This window comes from Apis florea, unplaced genomic scaffold (genome assembly GCF_048593485.1).
Source record: "Apis florea isolate Af1SG1 unplaced genomic scaffold, ASM4859348v1 contig_3081_pilon, whole genome shotgun sequence".
Classification (NCBI taxonomy): domain Eukaryota; kingdom Metazoa; phylum Arthropoda; class Insecta; order Hymenoptera; family Apidae; genus Apis; species Apis florea.
In genome coordinates, this window is record NW_028256703.1 from 2,605,931 (window position 1) to 2,632,495 (window position 26,565).

A 26,565-nucleotide genomic window follows, 5' to 3' on the forward strand; every position below is an offset into this window, starting at 1 on the left:
AGAAAAACTCATATCGATTAGTATTCTTGTTAATTTTTTTTTAAATTTGTAATGGAAAAAAAATTCCAAAAAATGATTTAAAATTCGAGCCATTTTTCGTATAGTTTATGGTCTTTGCAGTATCATATGCAGACAAAGAAATCCAGTTTTTATAATGGACGTAGGTACTCTTCATAGTCTTTGTTTTATGGTTCATTTTCCCGCCATAGTGTAGTCACAATAATATCTTTCGAATACTAAGAAGAAAGTCTATCTAGTTTAAGACAATTGTGTATCTGTCAAGTTTCTTATAAAATTTAAATAAAATGGAAGAGCTGGAAAATTTGGGTGATCTTTTGCCAACATATTATGCAAGATTATTTCCTTTTCACGATTATTATCGTTGGCTTAGTTATGGAAATGGTATTACGATCAATCATATCAATGTTTTCCATATAAATAAAACGAACAAATAATAATTTTTTTTAAATATTTTGTTTTTAAGTTTTAATTAGTATTGATTAACGTTATTACTAAAGTGTTTGTATTTTTTTAGTGAATACGTTTAACAACAGAGAATTTTCATTCACTTTGCAAGGAGATGTTTACATTCGTTTCCAATCGTTTAAAAATGTGAAAGAATTAGAACTTCAAATCAGAAGACTTCTTCCTGTTAAGATAGATATAGGAGCAATATATAATTACAGGTAAATATAAAAAAATTATAATAAATGCTTAATCCTTATTAATTAATTTTTTATCTTTTTTATTATATTTAGTCCAAAAGAGCAAAAAATGAGAGGCACAAATTTTCATCCTGTCGAAAAAGAACTAGTATTTGACATAGATATGACTGATTACGATGAAATAAGAACATGTTGTAGTGGTGCAGATATTTGTGCTAATTGTTGGAAATTTATGGCATTGGCTTGTAAAATTTTAGATAATGCTTTGAGATGTAAGTAAATAATAATTAGATATTAAAAATCTTGTACTGAATACTGAATTTAAATAAAATATTTTAGTGGATTTTGGATACAAACACATTTTATGGGTATTCTCTGGCAGAAGAGGTATCCATTGTTGGGTATGCGATCCTTGTGCACGTACTTTAACTGTAAGAGAACGTGGTGCAGTAGCAGAGTATTTACAAATTATAGATGGTGGTGAATATATGAAGAAAAAAGTAAATTTACCTGGAGATAAAATACATCATTCCATTAAGTATGTAATAATAATTACATAAATTAAACTCAATTTCAATTCTTTTTCAATAAGTATTTACAGAACAAGAATTTTATATAATTCTAGACGTGCATTGGAAACCATAGAAACTGTTTTTGTTCCATTTTGTATAGAAGAACAAAACATATTAGGAACAGATGATGGAGTAGAAAAGTTTCTACAAATATTTAACGATGATGAAATTAAACAAGAACTAAAATCACTTTTTGGCCAATGCAATTCTAGCAAGGATAGATGGAATATATTTGTTAAACATATTAGAAGCAAAAAGACTACGGTACTTATAATACTTGTAAAATTCTATCAACTTTTCATAGAAATAATTTGATATTAAATACGTGATATTAGGGAGACAAAAAATGGTATCAATATCGTCATTTGATAGAAGAAATAATGCTGCAATATGCTTATCCGAGATTAGATATAGCTGTCAGCAAAGGAATGAACCATCTTCTGAAATCTCCTTTCTGTATTCATCCGAAAACTGGTAAAGTTTGTATCCCATTCACCGCGAATACGGTGGACAAATTTCATCCCGATAAAGTTCCAACAATTAAAACATTGATAGAAGAAATAAATGAATACGATCTGAAAGATAAAACTGAACAGGAAACTTACGATTTGAATACGAAGAGGATAAAGGATTATAAAAAAACTAGTCTTAATAAATCATTGCATATTTTTCAAGAATTTCTAAGGAACATGGAGGCAGAAAGAAAAGAGCAAAGGCTCAAAGAAAACGGTAAACATTCGTAATAACTTTTTGTATTTAACGTATAATCGTGCTTTACATTCGTCATTTTATTTTTTCAGACGAAAAAATGGAATTTTAATTCAAAAATAGTATTTTTTAAAATAAATTTACCAATAAAATTAATTTCTTGTTTGAATAAATTTATAATCTTGTATTGTATTAATATGTTTATAAATAAAATTTAATATTTTGCAAAAAAAGACGTACTCGTTCAATTGCTTCCCACACGATAAAGCGTCAAGATAAAGCGTCTTATCGACTTGACAGTTTGGCAAGACCAATTGCCAAGATTTCTAAAAAAAATCACTTTCATCCTGCTTGGCTGAACCTGCTCACCGTTACTTTTTCTTCTTTTTACGTGAAATACTGCACCAACGTGCAATGATTGTTTCATCAACTCATTCGAATCTCATTGTCCTCCTCTTAATCCCATAAAAATTTAAAATCTTGGCACGAATGTAATGAGAAGCGAGATCATTCGCAGAAATTGTAACCAGCTTGAATATGTTACTTCCCTATCTAATATTTACATGGTTAACAAGAAATAAATTTTTAAAAAAAATATATTACTTTTACACTCGAATGTGAAATGAGAATGTAAAATAGGATCTTTCGATAAAAGCAAACGTTTGTTATTGGGGGAAGATGAATATATTCATGGAATAAATTTCCCAGAAGAATGTGTACATATTTAATATTTGCATCTGAAAATTTCAATTATTTCCAGAAATATTATTACGTTGTATGAATGTGTTCGTTAACATTAATTCCCAAATAGATACATTGTTACACGTTCATTCGTACGCAATTATTTCTTAGAATAGCAATTCATTTACTTAGAAGTGAAATTTCTCGTTACAATTTCTGAGTGACGAATGACGATTCAATTACGAGCATTTCATGCTACGTGTTTTTAACCAGCTGACAGAAAGAGATCACAGAAGAAATAGGTTAATTGTCTTCAAAACACACGGCCAGTCATTACGCTCTCTTGGATAAAACTAAATGGATGTTCCTTTACCGATTCGTTTCTCCGTTATTCGCCGTTATTATTCACACTTTTTCTACGTTTTCCTCGAAAACAGGATTCACCTTAACGCTGGCTCCGAACAAGAGAAATTGATAATTTATACTTGTGATAATTTATACTCTCTTTCACAATCTTTTTCAGTCTATTTTCTTCTCATGTGGAATAAAAAAATCGTAGAGGAGCACACAATTATACGAATTTCTCTGAAAAATACGTTCACCTATATTTTTTTTTTCTTTCGCTCATCTGTTAAATTTCGATCATTAACAGATCAATTTCAAGGCAATTTCGCATTTTTTTTTTTTGTTTTTATTAAAATTGAAGGTTTTATCAGTCGAGACACACATTTCGAAAATATCTGAAGCTTCGAAAATTTTTATTAAGAACGACGAATAATCATGCATGATTTACGCGTCGAAAATGTAACTACTATAATAATACATACGACGGATACGATCTCGCTAGATCTTACTTTCAATCGTTCGGTAATAAAACGTAAATTGTATCGATACTTTCCAAACGCATGCAACATTGAAAATTTCAACGGATGTTTACAACTTCATTCTAGTTTGTTTTACATCCGTTGCAATCTCGATTTCATCCATAACTCTGACGAAAGTATTCGAAAGTTTACCGGTTCCTAGAGACAGAAAATTTTAACCTAAAAATCGTGAAAGTTTTCTCGCGAAATCAGCTATTCATCAGCTTGATAACGAGATCCACGTTATCGATCAATCGACTTTTCTTTTTTATTCGATACGTAGGATCCGTTTAACTCGATCGTTCCGCCAGTTTTTCATCGACCAATCGAATACGATAAGCAATCGTCGTGTGACGAATAGAGGATTCGAGCACGGCAAGAAAGTGGATGTTCTTCTTGCCTTCTCGTATCCATTACACAGGATTAAAGGCGGGTGGGATCACGATTCATGATGGAAAGCGAATCGAACGATCCCAACGAGTTTTTTATTCGGTATTCATATATCGAAGTTTACTTGTTGCTACCAACAAAAAAATTCTGACTGCTATTAATAATTACGGTCCTAATCGACTGTGACCAAGTGGAAGCTTCTCCAAGTGGAAGTAGATTAAACTTTCTTTTTCGCCCATAAACTATTTCGAATTTTTTTGAATACAGTGTACTTACTTTCGATCAATTACGGACACTTTCGACGCGTATCTATGATTTATTAGAAAATCTTGATGATCTTACCGAGATTCTTTTCTTCGTCGAACGATTCGACTCGAGAAAAGATCGCTCTTTTTATGGCGTAATATCGCGATTGACTCACACAAATTCCTCAGAATTTCTTTCATCTCGTGGCGATCGACAAATGCGAGACCATAAATGCGATTGTCGTCGATGCTACGTTAATTTCAACGTTCCCTTGAAACGTCAATCACTGGTATATGTGGGTCATCGATTAACATCGATGATCTAATTGTCTTTGATTTTATCCAAACGCAACATTTTACAGAGAGATAAAAAAATTCGTCGAAATGGAATAGTCGATTCAACGAAAGCACGATATTTTTTATCGAGTCAAGATTTGACAAAGGTGTGAAACAAACGAGGTACACGTAACAATATAAATTGATCAAATTCATCAGGGATAACTGTTTCTTTTCGTTAAAAATTAAAAATTAAAATTTTTTAAAACGATCAATTTTAAATGGATCCTCGATAAAAGCAATACAAAACGTAAATATAACCGTTCACTTTTCGACTAATCATCACGATTCGTTATATTCCTTTATTGCTAGCAATTATCTTTGCGATATCGATACCGTTACAAATGGACAGTATATAAATATATATTAATCGAAATAGACAGTAAATGCTTTCCAATATTCCTAATTTCATGGCTATATATATATCAAAGAATGGCGAATATAAATTTCATAGAATCAACATCGATCTCGAAGAGATTTAGCGAAGTGAAAACATCGATAAACGGTCGAAATTAATCTTCTTCTCATTAACGCGTATAGCGCTCAACGTTGGAGAAGAATTCAGCATTTACAATATTTTTTTCACGGATAAATCCTCGTTTGTAAAACCTGTTACTTCGAACATGGTGGCCAAAGAAGCGATAGTTTCATCCCATCGTGGAATGAAGATACACGCGGACAAATACAACCATTTACAGTTAACCGTGTAAGCGGACTAGCAAGTCGCCTGTTCCTCGCCAGCCTCCACGAGCACCCCTCAGATTACAAAGAGATTAAAAGCGTGGCGAACGTGACGCGTGTACGGAATGCTCTCGATTTTATCCGATTGCAAGCGTGACGGAAATGTTCGTTTCTTACAGAATCACGAGGAAAACTAAGGGGAAGGAAGGTCGAGAGATAAATTTTTGAAATTCGTACGGAAGAGTTCATTCGATTCTCTCATTCGTATCCAGAAAGAGAGAAAGAGAGAGGAATGAACTTTCGATCGCAATTGCACGATTCTATGATTATATTTAGTTTCGTTGTTTGCACACGTTCGATAAAATTAAATTAAATTAAAATTATAATTGCCACGTTAGAGGTGGATATATATCGGAGATACACAGTTTAAGAGAGAAGAATGAACTTTCGATCGCAATTGCACGATTCTATGATTATATTTAGTTTCGTTGTTTGCACACGTTCGATAAAATTAAATTGAAATAAAATTATAATTGTCACGTGGTGGATATATATCGGAGATACACATTTTAAGAGAGAGAGAGAGAGAGAGAGAGAGAGAGAGAGAGAGAGAGAGAGAGAGGAATGAACTTTCGATCGCAATTGCGCGATTCTATGATTATATTTAGTTTCGTTGTTTGCACACGTTCGATAAAATTAAATTGAAATAAAATTATAATTGTCACGTGGTGTATATATATCGGAGATACACGGTTTAAGATAGGTTTTGCGCCACTACCGATCCACGATGCTTCGAAATGATCACCTATCCAATATTAATCGTATCTAATGCGATCAGCAGTTTTTGCGTAAGTAAACGAAGAAAAAAAGGCAGCAAAGTAAGTAACGCAAAAGATCGTTTAAACGCGAATCGTCGTTTATTTGTAAAATAATTAGTATTGGGTGGGGAGGCCATTACACGATCCAGTTAAGGCATTATTCCGATTAGGGAGAACGATGGTGAAAAATAACGAACGAGATATACACTCGATGGAATTAATACGCGGCACGCACCGCACGCCTACAGCGTTCCTTTCCACTTTCGTAACACGGGTATAATCCTCGCGCGTAAACGCAACACGGGGCTTAATTATCCTTCTTAACCGGGATAAACGTTCCATCGCGAATTTCTAATCTATATTAGCGATGCGCTCGCGACTTTTACTTTTCCCCGTAACTGGCTTCCAAACTAATTGTCCATTTCCCATCCAGTGAGAGCCAGTTTTACACGCAGAACGAATCTTTGGAAAACGAATCTTGCGTTATCTCGTGTACGATCGGAACAACAACCATTCTCCAATAATTATTCACGTTCGACGTATTCGTTAATAACGATACGACCGCGATAAAAGATAGGAACTATTGGTTCCTCGAACGAACGAACGAATCCGATCTTTATGGTAATATCGAAATTTCTGAAAATCGATATTAAATCTTTAGTATTTGACGAAATTGAATCTTTACTTTTGAATTTCCAGCAAAATTTGAACCGGTGAAAAAAAGAACGTTCCGAATAATATCCGAGGCATGGAAACAAAAATAGCAGAACCTTTCTCTCTGACGAAATTCTCATAAATTCTCTTCTCTTTTCACGAGCCTCTCCTGCTTACCGTTAAATCGGATGCACGTATTAACGTTCCGTTTTCGTTAATTGCTCGAAATTACCCAATTCTCACAATGGTCCGAAGAACACACTTTTACATTACCTGTGTTGTCTATTGTTAACGAAACGCGGTCCTATTTCATTCACGGTCTTAATTAATTTCCAAGCAACAACGCGTGGATGAAAGTAAACACCGCGTGGTTAACGTTTCGTTTTATTAAAACGCGCGTATATTTCTCACGAGAGAAAAATCGTTCCAAAGACATATCGTTCGTCTAATTAACGGTTTATTAAGATGGAAATCGTAGCCTCTCGCTAATTGGTTTCTCTCCCTGAATTTCTCACAGAACGAGAATTTCCTCCTTTACCGAACATTCGCGATTCCATCAAACGGCCCCTTAAAAAATTGAGAATCAGCATATGCTAATTCCGTGCATACTAGCAGACGAGTTCTCATGATCGAGTTGCACGTGACAATCGTTCGACAAAACTTTCCTCCATTCGATCTCGTATCGACCATCTCTCGATACATTATAGTTTCATTATAGTTACATCAGTTTAGATACAAAAAAAAAAAAAAAAAAAAAGAAACGATTTTGCGAACACGAAAAAATTGGCTCGATCGAGCAATTTCGTTCCACGTTAATCGACACCCTGCCTTCTGATAATTCTCTAATAATTACATCGTGTTTCGAATCCATCGCTCCGCTCGCATACAAAGTTCCACGATTTCCGGAAATTCTCGCCTGTCCTTGCCACTACAGCTCTTAAAACGGGACAATTAAGCTACACGTTGTAATTTGCACGATTTACCGATAGGCAGGGAATTTTGTTTTATTGCTTACTTTAGTTATTACTATGTAACGTGGACGAGAATTTATCGGTATTGGTATAACTCGTAAAACCAGTGACTTGTATAAAATTTTAACCAATAATATCGGTTAAACGACGCGAAGAGGTGGCGAATAAGGATTAAGGAGGGGAAGAGAGGGGGATAGAGGAAGACGAGGCTGGCACAGGTGGTCGTGTTATAGCTCGACAGCGGCTACCTGTCGGCGAGAAGGAACGTGATTAACAAACGTGATCGATCCTCGCGATGCCCGAGATAATTTCAAGCGGGAGTCTTGGCACGCACGATCAATATTTATAACGTGTGGTGGCCGGTGCTCCTGTTTCTTCCACGCGTCGAATCTACCTGCCGTGGTGGCTAAACGTGCACCACGCTCTCTCGCGTGCGAACGCCATCATTTTCCAAGCTTTACGGATACGAAATTGGCCGTGTACGGGCCTCGAAACGCAATCGATACTTTATTCGAAATCCGTCCAACCGAATGGATCCGTGGGGGATTGATTCGAGTTTAAACGAGAAGAATGGAATTCTAGAACATCGACGCGTCCTTTTTATTTAGAGGGATTACGAATTATCCGTGGGTGCTAATGATAAATTGTAATATCATCCTATAAATCAATCACGTTATTTAAAGCAACAATTAATCTAAAGCAATCAAATACGTATTTAATTGCTGTAATTGAAAGAGAATAAATTTATCGTAGATCAAATACGAATGTAATATTTATAAATAAATTTATGAAATTGATTTTTTTTTTTTCGTCTTTATATAATAACAAAGAAATGTAAAAACTGTTAAATACCGTCCGTGTTCTCCTTTTCAAGATTATAAATTTGCGGTATTCGAAAATTACCAGTTCCTTTTTTTTTTTTTAAAAACTCCTTTCAAAACCGTACATTAAATTTACTTTGAATTAAGAAACTTAAAGTTGTTCCATACAATTTCGGGATACTAATCGAATCGCAGAGAAACGAGAGAAAAAAAAGAATGAAGAATTTTTCAAAGAACGTTTCCTTCGACTCGCGTAATTGCAGAAACTTGCACGAAAAGACTCACAATAGAGAAGTAAGTTATAGTCTCGGATATGTGGATCTGTTCATCGCGTAATCACGGTACTTACGCAGTAGTACCGAGTCACTTTGCAGATTCCCCGATACCGATACAGACTTTTTTCCAGGAAGGTAGTAATTTTCCAAGTTATATTTCCCCATTTATGTACAACGTATGGAAGGTGCTCGTTTGTAACGAAATATCGTCCGCCTTTTTTCGACTTTTCTCTACTTACCGTCTTCCAACTTTACAATTTCTATACAATCGAAATTCTGTACGGATCTTTCTCCTTCCAGTGATACTTTAAAACTCTTCACTTTTTCCAATTCTTAACCGATATTTGCGGCCTCTTTGAAACATGCTCATACGAACATTTTCACGTAAACATTCTCTCTCCCAACTAACACGCGGCGCCAAGCGATTCCTTCAAACAATTTCTAACTTGAAACTCCTAACTTATAACATTAGATTCGAATTTTTTATTTGAATACCTGAACTCGGAACGTAACTGTACATATAACGTATAACACCAGACTTTTATACCTTTTTTTTATTTACCTCGTAATCTCAATCTCACCACAGAAATTAAGAGTTAGAGGGGACGGAGATAGAATCTTGTCCGCAAATCTGCGAATCGGAACTCCCATCCCGGACGAGAATTGGCCAATTTACATGTTCGTTTCGATTGTCTTCAACCGGAAGAAGAAGTTGGTTTTCGTTTCAAAAAATACGTTCCCAGAGCAATGAAAGAGAGAGAGAGAGAGAGAGAGAGAGAGAGAGAGAGAGAGCAGGAAAGTAGAGAAGGAAATATAAAGGATACACACACGCACAGAGGCCCATCGCGCGACTGGTCTAATTAACGTAAGTATTTATATACCCGGTCGTTATTACTTTCTTTGCTCTGCCGTAAATTTTCCCGTGGCCATCCTATCATTATTGGTAGGAGAATACGCGCGACGCTTTCATCCGTAAACGGCCAATTTCTTGATGCTATCTCCGACGCTTTCGCTTAGCCTTTTAGCATTCGAAGCAAGAGTATCCGTCGTAATTTCACCCTAAACGTTTCATTGCTTCCGCTCGATATCCTTATCATTCGCCACTGTACGACCGTTTCTTTAACCACGCCAAACGCGTGATAAGGCTTCGTCGTTTGCATAAGTCGGAGTAAGTCGTAAATGAACGGTCGAACGAAACTTCCCCCCCCCCTTTTTTAATCGATCTTTAATATTATAGATCGAGTCCGAGAATAATCGAGAGGGCGGAACAAAGTCGGATAATAATGACTTTATAATGTAACGTACGAGACGCGAAAAAAGTTGCACGCTTCTTTCGCGCAAAAGGATCGCAAAGTACCGAAATCTTGAATTAAATCATTCGACATCCTGATTCGGAACGAAGAAGAATTAATGAGAAGGAATAACCGTTACATAACGTAACACGCGATGTAATTAATGAGGGCATTAAGGTAACAATCTGCCTCTCTTCTCTGTTTGTGAGTTTATCCAACTTGTCCAAAGAGAGGCAGAGGCATCGTGGTCCAGGTTATTAAACGACTCATCGTGTCGTGAGGCTGAAAAATAAATCGGTTTGCTCGTTGTAAGTAGCATTGTAACCACGCTTACTTACGAAATATCAATTATGAAGGGGCTTCATGCTCGATTGCTCGTTAATTTCCAAATATAAAACGACCGCTCGATCTCGTCTCGTGATACTTTTTTTTTTTCACGAGCGATCAAAACGACCGCATCGATCATTTTCCAGTTAACGTCAAAAAAGTACGTAATTTACGCGGAAAAAGAATATTGATCCAGATTGATTAAAAAAAAATTGAATACCAAGATCGTTTATCGTTATGGAGAGGAAATGTCACGTGCGTCGATCACAGATGCACGATCGGATCGTTCGCCGTTCTATTGTTGCATTCCGTCGAGGGTCAAAGAAATGAAGATCGATGCCGTGAATAGATAGAATAATAGGTATAAATCTTGATGATTTTTCCTGAAACTACGGTATATCATCCGGATATTTCCACGATTTCTATCCTCTCGCGTGGAAAAAGAGGAGAACATAAATATCGCGGAATCAAGCGTCCGAATCAGTTCCGAATAATCATTAATTATTACAAAAAGGGGGAAATCGGGAATAATTTAGGATCCTCTTACTGATCGGGAATATAAAAAAAAAAATCTGTAAAGTTTCTAAAAGAAGTTTCCCTCGGCGAGGGATAAAGTAAAAGAGCGTGGAAATTCAGAGACGAAACGAAACCGATTTACAACCGATTCATCATCATCATCATCATTATCGTACCAGTACACCAGATCGTACGACACTCGCCACCCTCGCGTGAAAACTTTAACGAACCGTGACATTCTCGTTTTACAAAAATATCGAACGAAAATGATGGAATCTCTCGAAAGTTATTTTACTTTCGACACTTTGGTCGAACTGCTTGTTAAAAAATAGTATACTCTCTACTACACCAAATTTCAAGTTAATTTAATTCAACGATTGAAAAAAAAAATGAAGAAGAAACCCGTTTTCTTTAAAATCTTTAGAAATTGAAAAAAAGGAAAAGAGAAAGAAAAATTTAAACTCTACAATTGGTTTACCTTGTAAAAAACGAGAAACGCGATTTGTTCCATCCTCCTCGCGTATTCTTTAGTACCAAACTCTTTTTACCCGACCATTCTTCACTTATATTCCATTCAGAATAATTTACTCGTTGATAATCGATCGGTCCGAAGAGGCCAACAATCGAAAGCCGGGGGTCGTCCTTCATCGTCGAAAGGAAGAACAAATGCAGCGTTTAGAAAGCGTTACGATTCAACATCATCGTTCCATTTCGCCAAGAATTATCGTTTTCGCGGCTACTCCTCGCGGAATGGGCATTTCACGCGCGCAAATATCCAATCCGACATGACACACATGTTTGGTTGCGAGCCGAGGCCGAGGATCGCGCGTAACTGTGCCAGATTATCAACAGATCTGCGGAGAAAGTATCGCGAGCCAGGCGAATAGATCGATAGATGGATTGATCGCGTGATTGATCGATGAAAAATCGGCGTGTGACGAGCGTGTACACGTTGAAAACGAAAACGAGCCGATCGGCCGCCAACAAGGTAACGAGTCACTTAGACGAAGAAGATGAAGAAACGTCTGTCTGTTCGTTTCATCCCGTTTATCAGGGATACGATCGAACCGAACAAATCGACGATCCTTGTTCACGAAAACGTATGTCTCTCTTGCGTTTTTCGTGTCGTGGCACGCGTCTGCCAAAAAAAAAAAAAAAAAGCATGGATGGGCGATCTTTCGTTCGTCGAGAGAAAAAACTATCGAATTTTGCGACGAGGAGAATCGTCGCAATTTAACACGCTTTAACGACCGCACCGATTCGTATTCGAGAGATATTCGCAACTGCTAGAGAAAATAAAGGATCCGGAGGAAAAGTATCGGCGGTTATCGTGGAAAAACGAAGGCGAGAGACAGAGGGAAGAGTGAACCAGAGTCGAAAGAGCGGACGACGAAAGAAGGAACGAAAGTGTGTCGTCCGTTCTGGCACGTATTTCCTTTTCTATGTTCAGAGGGGGGCATCGTTGTTCGGGCCCCGACAAGCCGAAGAGCTTGAGGAGTGCTCGCGGCACGTTGCCCCATAGTGGGGGCAGCGACATAAGTACGAGACGGCCTTAAGAAAAGCCTTCATTCTGATAGCAGATCGCGATTCACGGAGTCGGTGAACTCGTAAAACTCGTGGCCGGGTGACCAAAAACGACCGGCGAGTGTCAAACGGATAAGGGGGAGAAGAGCCAGGGAAGAAAAGAGAGAGAGAGAGAGAGAAAAGAGAAGAGAAGAGAAGAAGAAAAAATCGAATAAAAACGGATCGGGAGGCGCCGCTTTCGATCGGGATAAAATTCGCTCGATGCTCGAGACGAAGGGAATCCGACGAACGCGGTTGTTGGTGATTGTCGTCGAAGGGTGCAGAGAGTGCAGTTTCCAACAACAACGGTTCCTCTAAGAGAGATCTCGAGAGATACGAACGCCAGGTCCCAAGTGTTGGTCCTGCTGCTCTACCAAAGGTGCGAACGAGGTGGGTAGTGTGAACAAACTTTACACGACTGTAATTGCTCAACGCGATACACGGCGCGAATACGTGGAAGGACTCGTGGTTGGGCCAAGAGCGTTCGTTTACGTAAGTCGAAGGTCGTGGATGATTCCGAGATGGAGAAGAGCTCGTTCTTCTCGAGAGAACAGGCATAGTAGAATAATAATAATAATAATAATAATAATAATAATAATAATAATTTATCGAAATCGGTGTACGAATCGATCGCGTTTTTCGCGGAACGCTCGTGATCCAGCTTTCTCTGTAAAATCCGGTCCAATTTAATTACCGAAAGGATTATTAAAAATCCAAGATCTCGATCGATGGAAGCGGAAGTACCGTCTTATCTATCTCTTTACCTCGATCTCAGACAAGATCTCGTGATTCAAGGGAACGATTTCGAGAATGGTATCGCGGACGTAGCCAGATAACAACAGCCCTATAACGATCCCATAGGATCGTTTCCATCCGATCGATTCTCGGCCGATCCGTAGTTGAATCCCCATCCGATCTTCAATTTCAATTTATTAAAACATTCGACCGCGATACGAAACTTACGTTGTAATTTCGGATCGTAAACAATGAAAAGAGAACGAAGAGGATCTTTCCGCGCCGTTTAATCCGAGGCGGGGATCTCGTCGAATTCGTTGAATCGGCTCGCTTTTTTACCACGATCCTTATCCGTTCAAATTTCCGCGATAATCGCGGAAAAGTTAATGCCGCGTTCGCACACCTCGCTTTTCGTGTTTTCCTCCGCACACGTTCCAGGACGTTATCGCGAAACGGTAATTCCCACACGCTCCACCAACCTGATTCGCTTCCTCGTTGCCACAATGATCTCGCGGCCATCTCGCGAGAACGAAAAAAGGAGAGAGAGAGAGAGAGAGAGGAGGAGGAGGAGGAGGATGAAACGGGGAGGGTGAAGCATTTCGAGTAAGATAGCCAGCCTCGAGAGCCTCCTCCATCTTCGGGAAACGCTCTCTTCTCTGTTTATTTTCTACTCGAGCTGGTCTACGAAGCGGTCGTGTTAAGCATCGAGCGCACGATTACCATAATCGGACTTCGATAATCGGATGTCGTACCGTTTATGATCGCATGGGAAACACAAAGAACGATTTATTCGATCGAAACGTGGTACACGATACACATCGTAAATGTTTAATTTCGAGTAAATCTAACGCTGCTAATCGCTTCGTTCACGACAAGATGGCGGGTTTATAAGGGTTTAAGGGCTCGTTTCCTACGATTTCCGGATAACGTTTTTTTTCTTTGAACCTCGAAACCCAGTGATCTCTTCACCCTTGGATAATATCGCATACTGGTTTTAAAACGTGGAATTTGGTCGGTAAAGCCGGTACATAACAGTTTTGTGATCCGGTAATGCGAGCCATTAATCGTGAAACTAACGTTCCCCGCGCCGTTCGTGGAAAATTGCGAAATTATTATTCGGATATATCGTGTCACTGGAGGACGAGGAGTTATTTGTACAACGACGCGATCGACGCGCGTTCAAAGATGATTTACGTTCACGTGGAGTGGAGTTGGCTGGCAAGGACGTTCGTTCGCTCGGCAAGGCGACTCTCTTTTTCGTTTTGCGCTACTTGCGCGTCACGGAAAGTGCTTTCCACTCTAACATTAATGACGTCGCGGTCTAAAGTTATCCACGGGAGTTTAGCAAAACCAGTTCACAACCGTGTAGGTATCTCGAAACGTGCTCGACCGACAAATGCTCTTACAGAACGATAATGGGCTGGTATTACGAGCCACGGGAATCGTCCTTAATTTTTTCCTTAATTAAGATCTTAATACTACTAATATCGCGAAATAAGTAGCATACGCTTCGCATGAATGCCAGTCAAATTACGATGGAATCTTAAAAAAAAAAAAAAAGAAAAAGATTCATCGTTCAATGCGCGTTATCTCCACCGAGATTATCGGGGCGAATTTAGAGACGGAATTTAAAACTGTAATTTTCGTGAATCTAATGAAGTAACTGCCGAACCTGGTACACTATGTATGCAAATGCGTAACACTTGGAGCGTTAAAATCTCTTTGGAGCAACTTCTTCAAAGTACAGCGTGCAAATTATTACGAGTATCTCTCCATCGAAATGTCGATCGTTATGGGATTTTATACGAGTCACTTTCTCCCTTCAATCGTGCGAGAAGAAGTTAACGCGAGAATTCTTAAGTAACTGTTCGATATTTTCTTGAAAGATCGAGGCAACAATCCTCGTAAACTCGATATACCGATACCACGTATAACTTCAATTATATTCAAACTCGTTATTCCAAATACTCGTGAAATATCCTTCATAGATATCTTCTCTTCTACGAAAGATACGAACAGTATTTATAGAAAAATCAAAAAGCTCGAGAATTATGTCCGATCTATTCTCGAAAATCGACACTTAATCTAAAATACCACCTAGTTACGAGTAAGTAACTACTCCGAGATAACTCGTATCGAGGTGCATTATTCTTCGACAGGACACGGATAAGCGGGTAAGATAATGTTGAATCCTTATTCGCGCGAGGAGTACATCGATCGAGACGCGCATACAGATACCGCACGCTATAACATATTGAACACCTAATTATTAAACGAATAAATAAATCGTAACGGTTAATAAATTATCGTTTTGTCCCGATACAAGTCTCGATACAAGAAATACACGCTATACACGTCGATTTAATACAGCCGTGCGCACGTAACGCGGTAGCCTGTGTTCATCGAAACGTGTCTGATGACTTATCTCGTACACCTATGACGCTTATGAAATCAGGCTGACGGCTGATTCAAATGTACGAGGCGACCGCCTCGGTTACCGCTTTCTTGGCCAAACGCCAAATCTCTTCTCGTCCCATCGAGTTCGCGAAAATTCGCGGGTGTAAAATTTACGCGGCACTCTTTGCGTCTCGTTCTCGAAAAGAAAGGAGGAAAGAAAGAAAGAAAGATAAAAGAGAAAGTAAAAGATATAACAAGTATACGAGGCACCCTCGTCGCACACGTGTACATTTTATCGTCTGGCTCATTCTATTAGCTTTAAATCGCTATTACACTGTAAAGGACGGTATAACGGTCCTATTTACATTCAACCGCGCAACGATTAATGACTAATTGAAAATCCGTGTAGCGAGGCGCAGGACATAGGTCTCGTTGCTCGCGTTAAAAGGAAATGTTCCCGATTTTTGGCACTTCCTTCGCTATTTCTCCGACGAATCTTCGAGAAATCGTCTAGAAATTCAACGAAATCCTCTATCGAGGAATCGTTAAGGGACGATCGATTTTAAACTCTGGTTGTGACTTAACTGGACGTTAAACCGTCTCCTCGAGCGATAATATATTTTATTCGATAGAAGCGCGTGCAATCTGTTCGATCGTAATATCCGATTCAGCAAACCGCCGATTCATTCACGAGTCTTTTTCTTCTTCTTTTTTTCTTCCCGACGAAAGGACGAAACTCGAGTCGAGAACCGTTCCCTTGCCAATGCAATGTCTCAATCTCGTCCGCGTCGCGACCGGAAAGTAACACTCGACGAGATGTGATCGTTAGGAAAGATCTACTCGATCGGTGGAACGGTAAAGAAGCGGTAAGAATCGAGGGAAGAAATATCTATGTAACCATTACGTAACGTTTTTTTCTAATCGAGTCCAACAGATTCCGCGTGACGATCACGATCTTTATCACCGCTACTAATTGGTATTCCGATACGGGCAGACACCGTGAACGTTATTCGAGCATCGAGTGTGGCATGGGAAAAACGCGAAGAATTTCGTTCACTAGGCAACATCGACACCTCGAGAGCATACCATATTTCTGACGAACGACCGGCAAAACCTTATTTTTCTTTTATGAAACCGGGGGAGGAAGGACAAGGAGAGAGAGAGAGAGAGAGAGAGAAGTTATAACCGAATTATAAAATTGTTCAACAATCTTTATACATTGTTGAGAATAATCGGAGAATCGTAATTAGCGTGGCAAGTAAGGCAAGTTTTAAACGTGTTCGTGTTTGCGCAAAAATCAGCATTCTTACAACATTTCATTAGCTCCTCGCCTCTCTAATTGCTAATTAAGAATTTCACAGCTCGAATTCACGCGCACGATAAAATTTCCTAGGAACAGTTTACATGTTACGACCATCTCCGAAAAACGCTCGAAAAGATCGTGCTATCGTTCCACGATCTCGAACGTTTAGCTCCTTCCTAATTGCCAATTAAAAATTCGTGGCATGCAACGAGAAATCATATCGTTACATTCGAATAGCAAAGGAAAAAGTATTCGAAACAAACAGTTCTTCGACAAAAAATTCAACGAGACGACTGCAGTTTCACATCCATCCTTCCCCTCCCCCCAAAAAAGGCTATCGCTACGAGTTATGGTCCGCGCGCATGAACGCATGACAAAAAGTGGATAAATCGGAACAAGAGAATTAACCCAATTCCGTTCGAAAAATCGGTCCGCTTTCGCCAATGGATCGAAAATCACCGAAAACCGATTCGAAAGCTGCTTCCGTGTATTTGTCAAAATATCCGCGGTAGAGGGGATCGCTCGTTCCCCTCTGATTTATAGCGAGCGGATGGTTCGTGAGCCGATTTGCAATAGGCGGACAATTTTCGCACGTTTCGTTGCCTGACAACGGCATCCGACCGGCTTCGAGAATTTCACTTCCTAGTGATTCCGAATACAAATGCCGGTACACACCCAACCGTTCGAGTTCTCCATCAGGAAGGAAGGAAGGAAAGAGGAGATCGGCGAGGAAACGCTTCACGTACGATTCTTGTAGTTATCTCGGCCAACCTGTGGAAAAGGACAGGGAAGCAAGAAATCGCGAGTGAACATCAACGAGCCAACGATTCTCGAGATCGTTAGGAAAGAGAGGAGGGAAAGAGAGAGAGAAAAAGAAAGGAGAAAAGAAACAGGTGTAGACGTATTACTGTCCACGATGATGAAACGCACGGAGTTTAACGGAATAAAAATGATGCGTTCGTTTTAATGGAGGATGAGAGAAGAGCGGAAAATTCGTGTTGGACGTGATCGTACACGCTCGACGTTTAGAATAGGATGGAATCGAAAAATGCGCCCATCTTTATCCAGGTTAATCGATCCTCGCGCGATACAATTCGCGAATATACCGTTGCCTTCTTGGTGGCGATGCAACATTTTAAAAGAATCGCATCCATTTTTATGCCAACTGTAACGGTACGCGCGTTTACGTGGTCTGACGATCGAAAGGATCAATCCACTGAGCTACGTCACAAACTACGATTTAATCGATCGTAATAAATTTGCATAGTTACTCGCATAAAAATCCTTTCCGAATTTAGCCTTGATCGAACGATCTTCGAACCACTCGATCCACTCGTTTCGAGTCGAAATCGATTTCATCAACAGGTTCTTCATTCGTTATCTTGTGAAGTTATTAATTATAGATACGTTTCGTTTATCTAGCTTAGACACGATCGAAATTTCTTAATTGTTGCCAGAGAAATTTACAACGATGGATAATCCGTCAGTCGTTCATCATCGCTCAAAGTTAATTTTATCTAATTTCGCGTGAAAGATATTACTACTTTCACTATAAAAGCTAATTGAAACGAATACGTAATAAAAATATGTTAATCCTGTTCCGACTCTTTAAGATTATTTTAATTTCAAGGCTATTAATATCTCAAATTAACTTTCCAACGATTTCATCTATTAATTAAATGGAAATGGAATAATTTCTAAATTATTCCAGAAAAATGAGAAAATTAAACGATCGATATCTCTGCATTAATCTGATAAATAATTGACACGTCGGATCGATGTTTTCCGGTTGTTCAAAATAAAACTCCTGTGGATTTTTTTTATCACACCGTAAAAGATGTCCATCCGTTCGAAAGATACAAACACAATGCGTTCTAATAACAGGAAAAGATCGTCAAATGATCGTGGAATCTAAGATCTCGAAAGAGGTTAATTCGATTTTCGTAACGCGTGATCGGTCTTTCATTGTGTTTTGAGTATCATTACATCGTCGAAATGTTCGACGATCTCGTTATAGTTAGAGGGTAGTTTTAAAACAGGGATACTCTTACGGTACTTATCCTGTAAGGGGCAAAAAGACAATAACTTGCGTTTATTTAATAATTATCCTGTTTAAAACAATTGGAGGATTCGTCTATCGAAACGATTTTATCCAACAATTTCGAATGATATCGACAAACACCTTTTGCACAAAATAACAAGTAACGAATTCTTCTACTTCAGAGATTTCTTACCAAAATATTGGAAATCGATCGGATTTACTAGAATTTTTACGTTTCATTGTTGAATTCTTCCATCTCGTTTTCTATCGAGGAAAATCATTGTCTTCGTGTTTAAAAAGAATTTGATTCGATCGTTCTAACGGATACGTTGATCCAGCGAGATGGTGAACGATTGCATTCCGAAAAGAACAATCGTGTACAGTTAGGAAATTAGACTGAATCTCATAAATCCGGAATCCAGAGTTGTAGCGTGTAGAAGAGGACGCATCATTGTGTAAAGTCAGAATACCTTGACTCACATGATTGGGATCTCGCGAGAACCACCTGCAGCCTTCGTGACTGCCGGTGCAATTATGAGAAAGTCTAGCAAACTCGCTCGTTAGAAGAGCCACGTGCGACCTTCGATGACGCTCAAATTGACGATAGTTAAATTATCGTCTCTCCTGCGATACTTCCAACTACACTATATATATATATATATATATATATATATACCTCTTCTTACTTCCTATTTCTTGACTAGCTCGTAACTTTCGTTGCCTCGAGACTTTGCTAAAAACAGCTTCTCGTCGAGAGAGGAGAGAAAAAAAAAGAAAAAATTGGTCGATAAAATTTTTTTCACGATTTTACAACAGGATATACAGGATATAGTTAAACGCGTACCCTTGAATTAACTCTCGCAGCAGGTAGTATCACGCGTTAATAAATAATTTCAGGATCTCGTGAAACGCAGCTATTATCAAGAATAAACAAAGATATCGTAATATTTAACAAGGTATTATTTTTGTTAAACTTGACGTTTAGCTCGCTAGTCGAATGAACGATCAATCGTATCCGCTGCATCAAAAGTCTGCCTGAAGAAGAAACGGAAGTACACTTTGTCGGACAAACAGGATCGTTTGCAACTAGTCACAAAGGACTATGGATGCCTTTGACCTTGCAACATGTGTTCCTCGCATTTACTCGAGCATCGAATGAATCAGAGTATGAAAATTCTATTTGGTTGAAGTTAGAACATTTACTATGTAGCTATATAGCGTACTGGAAATCAGTGGCGTAAAATTGGCTCATTAGAAACGCATGAACGAACAGAGAGGAGCACCGTGGACCGAAATACGGGTCGTTCTTTCACGTGAATTTTCGTGCTAGCGTTCCAAATAATTTGTAATCCGAATTATTATCCGTTTCTTTTTTTTTTAAATAACTAAAAATTATTCGTTAAAAGTATTTTTTTTTTTCAAATTTATCATGTCATTTTAATTCTAATCATCTATTTGTATAACATATGTATTATATTTAGATACACATTACATACAATGGATTAACGTTCCAAGAATCACTTTCTTCGAAGTATCCATTTCCTATTAGATAACCAGCAAAAATGATGAAATCGTTCCAAAAGTAATCCTAAACGAGGCTTCAATTATGATTGAAAGAGAAAAGGAGGAACTACCTGCGTCTAGAAACGAGAAATCTTGTTTATTAAAAATTATTTGCCGCAATTATCTACCTTTATCCATCGAAATTGGATGGATAAAGGTAGATAACAAGTTGGCAAATTGGGCAAAAATTCATATGAAGGATGAAGATCTAAAAGCGAAAAAGGGATGCGTAATCGCGAGGATCGTATCCCACGAGGATAGAAATGGAGAGAAGCGAGGTCATGCAACATTATGGAGTCCTTCGAAAACCCGTTAAAGCCGAGATGCATCGCGACTTTTTGAGTCGCGCCCGATCGCGTAACGAGCTACGAAACGTACGCGGCACTTTTCCACGTCCATTTCCCTCAGTTAATGAGAACCTGAGTCACGTAGCTTACGTCAGATGTACCTGGTAGAAAGGAATTCTCAATTGAGGACCTTGCTTCGAAAGAAGATCCATTTTCGTCTTCTTTAGAGATGATTAAAAAAAGGAGGAAAAAAAAAAAACTTTCAACTCACAAAATCATTCCTTTCGTTTAATGCAAAGGAAGAAGAAAATTTTTAATTAAAAATAACACGAGCTTTTTTATCCGTATATACGTGTATACACGTATTCGAATCCGTTTGTCGGAATCGGTGGAAAAAATGGCCTAATTTCCGCTTCGAAAACTTATAATGTAATTATAAGTTAACATGTCATTATTTGGCCATCGACAATGCGGTGGCCATTACCTTCGCTCTCTATCGCTCTCTCTTCGTCCTCGAGAATTGAGGGTTGACGAGAAAGTAACCGTGGAAAAAAAAGAAAGACACATAAAATGCGAAATTATCATTCACGATGATAAATTAATCATCCGCGATATTTATTTATATAAAAGCCTAGTTTCTTTCATATATCCAATCTATATCCATTTGCCTATCTCGATTGATAACAACGCGCCTCTTCTCCCGATGATTTTACGCGCGACGTTTTACCTTTCGTTTAATTCCGTTACTTTTCGAAATCAGGGGCACACACTTCGAGAAATTTGATCGAATTCGAAAGAAAACACACACACTTTTCGATTGCTACCGTTAATGTAATTTCGAGGAAAAGACGAAGCATCGTTAATCATTGGAGGATAATAGAATCGTTCTATACGCGTGTTGATCTTTTCGATCAATCCCATAATAAATCGAACGATTTATTGGCACGATGCCGCTCTATATATAATTTATAATATTTGTCGGAACTGTGAATTTGGCGTTTCGAGGATCGAAGGATTCGAGAAGAATTCGAACAACACCGGGAGCTAACGGAAGAAGAGAAGAATTTTCTAATGACACGTGACGAAGGTGCGATCCGCGTCGAGGAACCTTTTATCCCGTGAATATTCCCGTACCAAGCCTCTTTGGATTCTCGTCTCGTCTTTCTTGTCACGAGTCGGATACATTGTGCCGTTCTTGACAAAGATGCCCGTAAAAAGATACGCGTGTACGCGTACCGGCCGGTTCATTTCGGCAAAATAACGGTGTGCCGGTTGAAAATGGCGGCGGCGATGAAAAAGGAGCAAAGAGGAGCGGAGATCTCGAGATCTTCGAAAGAGAATCTCGTCGACGCGAGAGACAGGTTTGATGATCTCGTAATTCGACTTTCTCTGTATCGTTATATATAATCTTCATCCTCGAAAATCCTCGACACCTTTCGAAATATCAAGGATGTTGGAGAAGCAGCGTCTCGAGTGTATATTTTTTGAAGGGTAGAAAGACACGATTGGAAGGACGGCGCAAAAGGAAGAGCGGAAAGCGAGAACTCGAGGACTGTTCTTACGTCCTGTACACCTGACACTTTATAAACTGTTGTGTCGCACAAGGTTTCCGTCTCTGATTGGAAAAATAAAAGAAATCGTATCGTACAGGGAGATGTGCTCCTCCGGAGGAAAGAACGACAAATTGAAGATTTTATGCAAAACCCTTTTTCGTGGAAGCGGAGAGATGGAGCTCGTTGTCAACAGGTAGGCAGGGAGGACAGGTGAAACAAGACCACTCGCGGATAACACAGGTCTCTGCAGACTGCACGATCCACGAGGGGAAAGGTAGTCGATTTACCTTACTGACAGCGGTCAGCTGGAGCAAAAGGAAACCGACGCCGGTAATAACGAGGTATCGTGTAACGATCAACCGTGTATTTAATCGTAAACGATGACGGGCCGCCATTATCCTTTAAATCGATCAGTCAAACTCTTTAATTACACTCGTTGCAGTTTGAATCTCGTCTCGAGGAAGTCTCACCCTCTCATTCGACTATTACGCCTATACGCCCCTTTATAAAGTTTACCTTGCTCGAGGTGTTTGAGCTTGACTTTAATTACCTCGACTTCAATTTCCATCTCGAGGAACGAAGAATGGAGGAGCGTCAATCGGGCTCGACACCCGTTTAAGATGGAAACACGATAGAACGTGAATGTAAAACGTGCTAATTCGAAACCATTAACCAACCCCTCCACCACTTCGATTACACGGTCTCGAATGGAAGAGGTTCTATACGCTTTAATTAAAAATACTCGCCAGGGTATTCAGCATCGCTCGAAAATAATAAACAACCGGCCGAACGATAATTTCGAACGAGTCATCGGGAGGAGAAAATGGAAGAGGAAGCTCTCTCCAATGTTCGTTTCTTGTAATAGTAGAAGATTCGAGGATCGAATCGCGTGCCAAAATCAACGAGTTCACCGATTTGCGACGAATCGTGGCAATTAACAATTAACAAAACCACCACTGATCGATCGACGAGCAACACTCGACTTGCAAAATCAACTCTCGATCGACGATCACTCTCTCTCTCTCTCTCTCTCCTTTTCCCTCCGTCGATCCGATCGACCTTCTGCAAGGTCTTCGAGGAGGAGTTCTCCCTCTCCTCTCCTCTCCTCTTTGGTCAGGAATGCGTGACTCGACGATTTTCTAACCCGCTTTCAATTACCATTCCTGGTGTTCTTGTTCTCCTTGTTCCCTTCGATTCGCGGCGCGGTAGCGCTCGCGCGAGAGAAAAGAAAGCTGACGCGCGGAATGCACGCTCCTCGTCTAAATACCGCGCGGAATTTGTCCCCCTGTTTCCTTTCGCTTTTTTTCTCTCTTACGTTTTCTACCACGCGTGATTTATTCCATGTCGGGGAAGAATAAGAAGATTGGCGAAAGGCGACGAAAGGAGGAGCAGCGGAATACACGTTGGTCGAGAAAACGTATTCTCCGTCCTCGAGGCCACGAGATGGAGAATTTGTCTCGGCTCGTTGGCCGATGACGCGCTCTCATCCAGGGTGTACGCGCGTCCTCTTTCGTTTCGCGTGCTTAATGTCATTCGGTTGTCGCATTAGCCGACCGAATAGACCGGTCGACCGAGTTAATTTTCGAGGTGTAACGATAATGCGTCGGGGTATATATCGGTCAGGGTGATATTTCGCGCGCGCGTAGACCATCTCGTTCCAAGTTCCTAATAACTTAATCTGATTCCCCGCACGGGAAAGGGGTAACGCTTTGTAGATGTTGTTTATAAGCCGGATTATACGCGCGCCGCATCCTGAATGCACGATGCTGATTATTCGACCTTCGTCCGAATAAATAAATCGATTTTTCGTTTTTTATCTCGCTTGCAAGAAGAAAGAAATGCAAAAATTCTTTTTGATCAACGATATTTTCGATCGGTCTCGATTCCTCGACTCTCTCGTCTTCGTCCGTAAAGCGAACGAAAACAATGAGATTGTTTCGTATTTTTCCAGTGTCATCATGAAGAAGATCTCGCTGGTTTTATTGGTCCTCTTCGTGGCATCCGTCGCGGCGCTGCCTCTCCGAGACACCCCGCCGAACGTTCGATTGTTTTCACGGGACAAGGACGCGGTTCCAGTTTCCACGGAAACAGGGATTGTCACCGGCAAGGACGCGACGAATCGGTCGACAAAAAAGCAATCAGAGAAGACCGACGGTGGAACGAAAGAGTCTTCGAAATCCTCGTTACCAGCAGCCTCTTCCTCGATTCAGGATAATAATCGAGCGGAGGGCAAGCCCGACGGCACCCGCTCGTTCAAACGCATCATCAACGAAGCGAGAGACGACAAGACGGGCAAGAAGAATCGGAGGCATAAAGCCATTTTCCTCGATTACCCGCTCGTACCGCAGCTTCCATTCCCCAACGACATCGTCCCTTACGACATCGATTATCCTAATAACAAGTTCGACACCGAGGATAGGACGGTGGCCGATTCGAATAATTTGCAGGAAAGTAACATCTTCTACATCAGGCTACCACCCACGCCGTACATGTTCGTACCGGGGTTGGGTTACATCTCGCAACCGCCCACCTATTCGACGGCCAACCTTCAACCGCTCGTGCCGTACAAGAGGCCCGGAAGACCGAGACCCGCGTACCAGCAATCCGTTGTTAACCACCACCACCCGTTCATCAAACTGCCCATCGATTTCGTGAGCAACGGAAAACCGACCTCGGTCTACCATTGGCAGAAGAAGACGAACAAGAAACCGACCGACACCCCGATCACCAATCTGGACACCCTCTCCGCCGATTTCGTGACCAATGGGAAACCGACCGCTATTTATCAGTGGCAGGCCAACGTGAAACCGACCAACAAACCCGACCACGATTCGGTCCACAAGCTGGACAAAGGCCCGTACGAGTTCAACGGCAAGCCGACCAGTTTCTTTCTGCTGAAACCGGATGGAACCGCAGCGGCGCGTCACCCTTTCCGCTATTCCGATTACCAGGATAATTCCTACTATTGAAGACGCGAGGATCTCGTTCCTGCCTCGAATACGCCACGGGACGGGCCGCCATTTCCTCGAATCGTTAAAAAAGGAATGAATGAATGAAAGAAAGAAAGAAAGAAAGAAAGAAAAATCGGCGGGTTGATTGAGGCGGGACGACGATGGAATCCTCGAATCCATCGGCGAGCGGAGAAGAGATGAGAGGGCAGACGGGTCGATCAGCATGCACGAGAAACGTGAAACGAGGGAGGAACCGATCGATTCGCGATTCTCGTTCGAATCGTAGCTGCGTATAGTACGAGGCGAACGAGCGGATAACCGGTGCGCGAGCTCCCGGATTGCTTAGAAATTGCATAACCGTGCAAGGCGGGCTTCGAAACAATCGGCTTCTCGATCAATCCCGTCGGCGATTCGTATCGCGTTTGCATTTACATCCAAAAGTATGGGTTATTACTCGGATGATTATAAAGGAACTGTTCTCCGCGAGGCGGAGAATCGTTGAAAAGTTTCATCGATGATCGACGTCTCGAGTGATACCATCTCTTTTGTCAGACATTTGTTTCTCTCCTTTTTTTTTTTAATTGATACGATACCTTCTCGAGCTCGATATCTCGGCGAGGGGAAATACACGAGCGGAAGTTAGAAATAAGAAGTTCGAAGATTCCGTGAAGAATAGGGAAAACGTCGAATGTGGATGATCGAAGAAGAATGGTTAAAAGGCAGAGATAAGAATGGGAACGGAAAATAACGAGTTTCCGTTTCTGCACGCTCGAAATACATTTTTGATTTCTACTTGGCATTAATTCGCCGAGCTGGCTTCGCCAATTAATTAAGACATGTCGCTAACGACTAATTATTATTACTGGATGGAGACTTGTAATCTCGAACACAGACAAATTATATATCTATAATTATTATTTTTAATTGTATAGTTTCTATTTATACGTCAATTAATTAAAAAAGTGCGCATATATATATATACATAGCCAGGTTGATCGTGCAAAAGAAATCACGACGATCATTTGCTCAAACGTAATTATTTAAGTATTGCGTTAATTGATCATTCGTCTTTTTTTTTTTTTTATTCGAACGAAATATCACGATTTATCTTGATACCACGGTTAGTCTGTCACATCGTGTGTACTTAATGACATATATTTATTTGTAAAGTATTTCGTATTTATCGAGAGAACTTTTTCTTTTTTTTTTTTTTTTTTTATTACGTATATATATATATATATATTGATTTATTTTTTAATTTTGTAAATACGTGAAAAATATACGAAACCTCGAATCGATAACTTTCCTCCGTCTTTTCCTCCGAGAAACCGGAATTTTCACGTTCTTCTGGGACATC

The 26,565-nt window shown here is 39.8% G+C and overlaps 2 protein-coding genes and 1 long non-coding RNA gene across 4 annotated transcripts; 2 read left to right on the forward strand and 1 right to left on the reverse strand.

Annotated features, from left to right (window-relative positions):
* The first annotated feature begins 134 nt into the window (after window positions 1–134).
* DNApol-alpha50 (DNA primase small subunit) lies at window positions 135–2,178 on the forward strand. Its single transcript, XM_003694332.4, has 7 exons — window positions 135–402; window positions 536–686; window positions 759–937; window positions 1,005–1,203; window positions 1,291–1,501; window positions 1,573–1,966; window positions 2,038–2,178. Exons 1-7 carry the CDS (start codon window positions 306–308, stop codon window positions 2,055–2,057), a joined length of 1,251 nt encoding a protein of 416 aa, XP_003694380.1. The 5' UTR covers window positions 135–305; the 3' UTR covers window positions 2,058–2,178.
* A 428-nt stretch (window positions 2,179–2,606) lies between these two features.
* Window positions 2,607–3,298, reverse strand: LOC147657522 (uncharacterized). The gene is made up of 3 exons (XR_015292282.1): window positions 3,000–3,298; window positions 2,815–2,899; window positions 2,607–2,682 (listed from the first exon to the last, which is right to left on the reverse strand). It is a non-coding gene; the product is annotated as an uncharacterized LOC147657522 (long non-coding RNA).
* A 9,080-nt stretch (window positions 3,299–12,378) lies between these two features.
* LOC105735683 (uncharacterized) lies at window positions 12,379–26,509 on the forward strand. 2 transcript variants are annotated; one of them, XM_086908579.1, is made up of 2 exons: window positions 12,379–12,768; window positions 24,209–26,509. In XM_086908579.1, the coding sequence occupies exon 2, from the start codon at window positions 24,216–24,218 to the stop codon at window positions 25,224–25,226; it is 1,011 nt and encodes a 336-aa protein (XP_086764705.1). In that variant the 5' UTR covers window positions 12,379–12,768; window positions 24,209–24,215; the 3' UTR covers window positions 25,227–26,509. The 2 variants fall into 2 exon arrangements, with proteins under 2 accessions (XP_086764705.1, XP_086764706.1); XM_086908580.1 differs by having other exon boundaries at window positions 12,380–12,757.
* Window positions 26,510–26,565: the final 56 nt, after the last annotated feature.

Bases quoted from the DNA above. Each gene is read 5' to 3' on its own strand.
- DNApol-alpha50 (XM_003694332.4), top strand. From the start codon at position 306: ATGGAAGAGCTGGAAAATTTGGGTGATCTTTTGCCAACATATTATGCA. The intron at 938-1,004 runs GTAAGTAAATAA...AAAATATTTTAG, and splicing joins TTTAGATAATGCTTTGAGAT to TGGATTTTGGATACAAACAC. The intron at 1,967-2,037 runs GTAAACATTCGT...TTATTTTTTCAG, and splicing joins GCAAAGGCTCAAAGAAAACG to ACGAAAAAATGGAATTTTAA.
- LOC105735683 (XM_086908579.1), top strand. From the start codon at position 24,216: ATGAAGAAGATCTCGCTGGTTTTATTGGTCCTCTTCGTGGCATCCGTC.